Source organism: Triticum urartu, chromosome 7A (assembly GCF_056163025.1).
Source record: "Triticum urartu cultivar PI428250 chromosome 7A, HENAU_Tu73, whole genome shotgun sequence".
NCBI classification, from domain to species: Eukaryota; Viridiplantae; Streptophyta; class Magnoliopsida; order Poales; family Poaceae; genus Triticum; species Triticum urartu.
The window spans coordinates 31,764,830-31,771,721 of record NC_141879.1 but is presented as its reverse complement, the minus strand read 5'-3'; the positions used below and the strand labels follow the sequence as shown (position 1 = coordinate 31,771,721).

Genomic DNA, 6,892 nt, shown 5'->3' with positions numbered 1-6,892 from the left:
CAGCGATGTGCCGGCGGCAAGGAGCAGCGGGTGCCCAGCGACGAGTGTGACGACAACGATAGCACAGGAGCGTTCTCCCCGCGGCTGAGGAGCACCTATGGCAGCGGCCCAGATCGCGGGCCTCGCCGTGCTCGGATGGGCTTCTGCGGGTCGGCAGATCTGGAGGGCGTCTACAGGCGGGCATGGTGGGCCTGACGGTGCCGGCTTAGGCACCCTGGTGGTGCCATGGCCGGTCAGGCTGTGGCGGCGGCTGGACGATCGTCCAGTCCCCAGCAGAGATGGCGGCGATCGTGCACGAGATGCTTGATGGAGGTCCTTCGAATAGATCGGGGTGAAAACTTGCTTTCGGTTTACTGGCAAAGCCGGTGGTGATGACGCTTTTTTGCGACATTCCTTTCTTGAAGGCATCGTCGAGGAGAAGTTTAAGGTCACTATCTGCTACCTCCAGGGGAAACCCTAGATCAGTAGATCGGAAGACGGCAGCGTTCTTATGTGGTTTCCCCCTTGGAGGCGTCATTCTTGGAGGTTTGCATGGGCTCGAGGGACCAGTGGACCGCATCTTTGGTGGAGCGGTGCTTCATCCGACACATTGATGGCGACGGATCTCGACGGCGTGGCACAGTGCAGATTCGGCGTCCGATGTGCGAGGATGGACTCACGCAGGAGGACGACGCTGTCTGTCGTCGTGGTGGCGTCGATGGCAGAGAGATCTGGCATGGTAGATGCAACAGTACAACTCTGAAGATGGATTGGTGGCAGGTGGTTGTGGCGGCCTTATACCCGGCAGGCGTCCTGATTGAGGAGTGTGCCGGACTGATGGGTGCCCATACCCGGCAGGCGTCCTGATTGGGACCTCAGATCTTAGATGTTAGGTTTGGCAGCAAGGTCTGTTTGGTATTAGCCCCAGACTATCAGCATCCCTACATCAACTGGATAGGAGTAGCGACAGATGTTGCCTAGATGATGGCTTTAGTCTTACTATTGTATGACTTTGTAAGGTCTTATGTGAATATAATTAATAAAGTGGCTACATGCATTGTCCAGATGCAAAAGCCGGGGGTCCTCCTCCATTTCTAAAAAAAAATTATTCAGTTGATGCCGAATCTTCCCCTGGCTATTTACGTTATGTCTTGTTGTCTAGCTGGATAGCTATACCCTCGTCATGCAGCTTTTTTCCTTAGATGTGGATCCGCAGTATGACAAGCCAAAAACTAAGAGCCCTTTTACAACATTACCCTATCATTATTTCCTGTAGGGTTTTATCCATGATTGGAAATAGCGAACTAGAAATCCTGTTGTGGAAAATACCGTGGGGTGCTTGCAGTTCATCACAGTTTGGAACTAGGGAACTAGTTCAGTTTGTTGTTTTGTGGAATCGACTTCTCTCCGTGTATGATGAATTGCTGCGGTTAGCTATAAACATGAGACTTGATGGTTCGTTCAAGGTTGTCATCTATTGTGAAGCTTACTGCTAGTTGATACTTATAAATTGAAAAACTATGACCAGCATCTTTCTGGCCCATCTTGAGGAAGACTTCAATATTATACCATGGTGCTCTATGAATACCTTTCTTGTCTCTTGAGCATAAATATTGTCTCTTGCTTTGGAAATGACTGAAAACAAAGATATACATAAATATGTTTTTTTAATTTATATAGGGTGCATATGTAAAAATAAGGTAAGATAGTTAGTACTTAGTAGCATCCTATAGTTGGCTTATGTATCCTTCATTGCGCAGACAAAGAGTCACTAGTTTTTTTATCCTAATAATATTTTTTTATCCTAATAATCTATTTATGACCATCTCATTTCTCCATACGTAAAGTGGGTCTAAACCTTTGACACTAGAATATGTAAGACCTAAATATCACAAGATCCTAAATATTACTCCCTTCGTTTCATAATATAGTGAATATAGATATTTTGAGAAGTTAAATGTCACAAATTTAGAACAAGTTTAATTAATCAAACACGTTATTGCACAATTTAACAATAGTTGCTAATTTGGGAAACAAAAGAGCCAATGAGTTAGAGCTCACACTTAATCAATCGAACACGTTCAATAACTAAAGAGAGCTAGTAGACTTAAACATGGCTCTATAAAAAAAACACTCTAAACAAAGACTACTGCTATTATGTATAATTTATCAAAGCCGTTGACATGATGCCCTATGCCTTGTCGTTGTCCGATGAGATGTTGTCTATTTGTCCGGACGTCGCGTCGTCGACATCGGACTTTGTGTCCCCCATGATGAGTTCGGCGTCTTGATCGAGCACTACGTTATCCCAATGGTGGAAGTAGTGCGGTGCCAGAGATTGTGTTGGTACTCCATCGTCAAATCATTCATGGCTCGCCGTCGTTATCCTCATACCGATCTGCCGCCGCTGCCACTAGCGGTATGCGCTACAGTTAGCACCGTTGTGCCATCCATCCCATCCGTGGGTCGCGTAGCGTACGTGTATAAGTCCATGCGCCACCAGGCTCTGGTCTCCTTCCTGCTTCTTGCATGCTCAGTGTGTGCTCTCACAATTTTTTTTTTTGAAAAGGAGGATTGCCCTCGGCCTCTGCATCGAATCGAAGCATGCAACCATTTTATTAACAAAGATCCGACAAGTATGTATTGCGATACAAAAACGCATCAAAAACAGTATAAAAGAGGAGAACCCAAAAGCCACATCAGGCTAAAAATAGGACTAGATGCCTATACACCAATCCTATTGTTGGACGGCTATCCAAACCGGTTGTATGTACCCCGTGCTATTGTCGCGCATCAGTTGCACGCATAAGCCATATGCTCCTTGGCTTCCGCACAACTAAGTAACAACCATGTGCGGATCCAGCAAGTAGCTCTGAAGATAAACTGCACAAGATTGTTAATATTCTTTATGTTAAAAACCACATCATTTCAATAGTTCCATATGGCCCAAAGTAATGCACACACTCTAACTCGACTCTGCGCCGTTAACTTAGGCACTCACGCTGCCTACTGCTCCAAAATTTTCCAATTTGCATCCAATCCTTGTCTTTCTCTAAATCCTTGCTCACCTCAATCTCGAACAACCGAACTCATGCAAGGCCACTGCTATGACCAAGAAGTGAGCGGGAACTTCTAGCCGTCGGACGCCACGGGTGACGAGCGGATAAGAGGAAGGCGGGCAACGAGGCAGAGGTTGCAGTGCCGCGGGAGGGGGGGGGGGAGGGTGATCACCGATCCGAGATTTTTAGGTTGGTCGGTTTCTTGGCTAGGTGGCGAACATGGAGCCCACTGGAGCTCGAGCTATCCTGTAAAGGATACCCCTTAACTAGTGATTTCGGTAGTAATGATACACCACTAATGTCAGTTTAGGAATCACTATTTATGTTTGTTCCCGGTCTGATCTTCTCTGAGTACCATGGTTTGTGCTCGACAAGTCATTATTTTGCCGAAAAGAATTTAGTGTGGCAAAGTTGTGTGTCTGGATTCTTATTTGTAATAATCCTCACATCTTAGTGTTGAAACTGAAATTTTCCTTGTGTTACTAGTTTTAATTATACTTGGAGTGCTCCACCCGGTGTGCACTCTGCTGGCAAATTCTGGAAAAATCCATATTTTTTGGGAAGAAATAGTAACTCGTTGATACCGATTGGAAGTTAAAAAGAAAAAGAAAAACAATCAAACAAAGAAACAACAAACACCCGTACGCACTTGTCATTACATTCATTAACCCTTTACTACAATATATGATAACTTCTGTGTACATTACATGCCTATGCATTATGTAAGCATGCATCTTTCTTTATCTATCATGGGAGTGACAACGGCCAAAATCATCTCATTGATCCGCCAACTCCTGCTGCTTCTTCAACACTTGGAACGTTAGCCCACTCTTATCGTCCACGGCAGCATCAATGGAGATTGTCGAGCCTGCACAGGCTTCTCCATCGACCAGCATGTCCGAGAGAATCGTGATCACGTGATTATGCATCCACCTTCTAATGGGCCTTGCGCCGTCGACCTATGAGCTTGAAGGGTTAAAAACTGGACCATGGATCTTCATCGTGTGATGGTTATTGAAAAAAGCTATATATAGTTATATATACTCACCGGGTCATGTGATTCTGACAGAATGACGTCTAGGGCCGCATCAGTTGCAAGTACAGAGACACCCTTGTTAGCTACTGTCGAAATGACATTATTCATCTGGATTTTCACAATCTTCCTTAATTCATCGTGCGAAAGTGGCTCGAATATCACAACCTTACTTAGTCTATTGATAAGTTCAGGCTTGAAGCGCTTCTTAACCTGCATGAACAAGTGTACATAAGATGATCATTGGCTTGCCAATCGAGGACGTTACAAGGATAGTTGGGATTCGCAAACCTGATTCATGAGGATATCTCTTTCAGATTTGATTGCATTTTCGCCCGTAATTCTCGATGGTAGGTGCTCTGCTCCGATATTTGAGGTCATAATGATGATAGTGTTCTTGAAATCTACAACTTGCCCTTTGCCATCGGTCAACATACCATCGTCGAGCAGCTGGTGAAAAACCTTGAATACCGAGGCATTTGCTTTATCCACATGGTCGAAAAGGATAACACTATATGGGAGCCTCTTGACTTTCTCGGTGAGTTGTCCATATTCTTCATAGCTTTAGAAAATCAAATAATGTTTTTGAGATATGTGTGTGCCTAGAAACAAGAAGTGTATATCAAGTTTAAGAATCAAACCTTCGAGATCCTCCGGTGAGACGTGACACAGATCCACTGTCAGTATATTCTGACATATCAAAATGAATCAACGCCTTTTCATTGTCAAATATCTTCTCTGCGAGGGCTTTAGCAAGTTCTGTCTTTCCGACGCCAACCGGGCCCAAAAAGAGGAATGCACTTATCGGTTGTCCGATTTGATCAAAACCGACCCTAGAACGTAGGACTGCCTGCGCAACCAAATTAACAGCTTCATCCTGGCCAATAACACGCTCATGCAATTTTTTCGCTAGGTGGAACAACTTGTCGTTATCCTCTTGGTGAAGTGTAGCGAGAGGAATTTTAGTCCATCGGCTCACAACCTTCGAATAAAATTTTGATGTAACAAACACATCACATTATTAACATACGTGAATCTTCGTAAAAAGTAAAACATATGCAAATTAAGTATTCATATATATGTTTATTTGGGACTTACCCGTGCTACATGTCCAGGGCTAACAACAATTTCCGCGGTCGTTTGTTTGTCCGCGTGCATCTTTGTTGTGGCGCATGCCTCATCCATAAGGTCAATTGCTTTATCAGGGAATTTGCGGCCTGGCAATGATCAAATACATCAATTAATTATCTTCAACATAAATAAACAATCGTATAGTTTTCCATAATTAAGTGACTATAAGCGTAAACTGATTTCTTGACGTATGTATACGTACCTGTAATGTAGCGGGCAGCGAGATGTGCAGCGGCTACAATAGCATCGTCCTGGATTTTCAAGCCATGGTGCTCTTGGTACCTGTGCTTCAGCCCCTGCAGGATGGCAACGGTCGCATGCACACTCGGCTCCTCGACGACAACCTTCTGGAACCGCCGCTCGAGCGCGGCATCTGTCTGAACATACTTTTCATATTCTTCGGAGGTCGTGGCGCCCACGCAACGGATGCGGCCGCGGGCCAACGCAGGTTTGAGGATGTTGGCGGCGTCTATGGGGCCTCCTTTGTCGCCGCCGGCGCCAACGACCATGTGCATCTCGTCGATGAACAAGATGACCTTGCCTTCCGCCTCCTCTGCCTCCTTGATGACGTCCTTGATGCGCTGCTCAAACATGCCGCGCCAGTGCGTCCCGGCCATCATGGCCCCCATGTCAACCTCCACGATGCGCGCGCCGGCAAGCGTGTCGGGGACGTTCCCGGCGGCGATGCGCTGCGCGAGGCCCTCGACGATGGCTGTCTTGCCGACCCCTGCGGGGCCGACGAGCGCGGCGCAGTTCTTGATGCGCCGGCAGAGGATGCAGACGAGGCGGTCGATCTCGTCGTCGCGGCCGATGACAGGATCAGTCGTGGCGGCGTCCAAGGTCCTGAGGCTGCCGGTGGCATCCAGGGGCTTGATGCCGATGAGTTGGTCGTAGTTGGTGTCCGAAGGGCGTCTGTGGTACATGAACTCGTCGAGCAACGTCCATGTTGCCCAGGCTAGAGCAGTACTGGCAACGGCCGATGCTCCGATGAAGAGCATGCTTTCCGGGGAAGACCACGGCATAGCACCAACTGGAAGTGAAGAAGAAGGTGCCGAGAAGAGTGTTCGATTTGTTTCGATACGATTCGACGTGCAGGTGCAGCACAAGACCGTTAATCGCCGTCTGTCTAATATATTGCGATGTGCCGCACAGGATGTATTTATGAGTATACGACAGATCTCTTCCAATCCGTCTCTGTGTATACAACGACCACATCTCGCAAATTTTAATTGGTATTGGAGTTGGAAATTGGTTGTGGATTTTGTAGGGAAAAGTAAGGAACGTCTCTTCGTCCGTTCCTTTCCAACAACCCTACGTCGCCCAGATAAGAGGTGGAGCCAACAGCATCTCTAGCCGAAATATAGAGATGTAAACGGCCGAGTAAACTTTAGTAAAGTATTTTTACTTTAACAAGCTTTGGTCGTTTTCAGTTGATCCCTTAAATTCAGCGGACTAAAACTTACAATTAACTCGAATATTCATTTCTAAGCACGGGTTCATCTGCACCCAGTTGAGAGAAAGTAGAAAAAATGTACTAAAATAGATTTTTTGAATTTTTCTTGTATGTTTTTGAATTCAGCGTGGGAGCAGATGAGCTCGGGAGCCAAATAGCCAAACTCCAATAGATTTTTTGTCGAAATTTTCTCAAACACTAGCAAGGAACCTTCGCGCTCTGGCATAGGAGGCCATG

General features: G+C 46.1%; 1 protein-coding gene across 1 annotated transcript; it reads right to left on the bottom strand.

The window, feature by feature from the left end:
- Window positions 1-3,814: 3,814 nt before the first annotated feature.
- On the bottom strand, window positions 3,815-6,310 carry LOC147957313 (chaperone protein ClpB1-like). The gene is made up of 6 exons (XM_087535031.1): window positions 5,405-6,310; window positions 5,170-5,288; window positions 4,713-5,053; window positions 4,363-4,633; window positions 4,087-4,284; window positions 3,815-3,997 (listed from the first exon to the last, which is right to left on the bottom strand). Exons 1-6 carry the CDS (start codon window positions 6,222-6,224, stop codon window positions 3,815-3,817), a joined length of 1,932 nt encoding a protein of 643 aa, XP_087391157.1. The 5' UTR covers window positions 6,225-6,310.
- Between the last annotated feature and the right edge of the window lie 582 nt (window positions 6,311-6,892).

What these genes read in the sequence shown, in the direction of transcription:
- LOC147957313 (XM_087535031.1), bottom strand. Translation starts at nt 6,224, where the DNA reads ATGCCGTGGTCTTCCCCGGAAAGCATGCTCTTCATCGGAGCATCGGCC. An exon ending in CGCTGCCCGCTACATTACAG is followed by an intron (nt 5,289 to 5,404) that starts GTACGTATACAT and finishes GATCATTGCCAG; the next exon opens with GCCGCAAATTCCCTGATAAA. An exon ending in GAGATATCCTCATGAATCAG is followed by an intron (nt 4,285 to 4,362) that starts GTTTGCGAATCC and finishes TTGTTCATGCAG; the next exon opens with GTTAAGAAGCGCTTCAAGCC.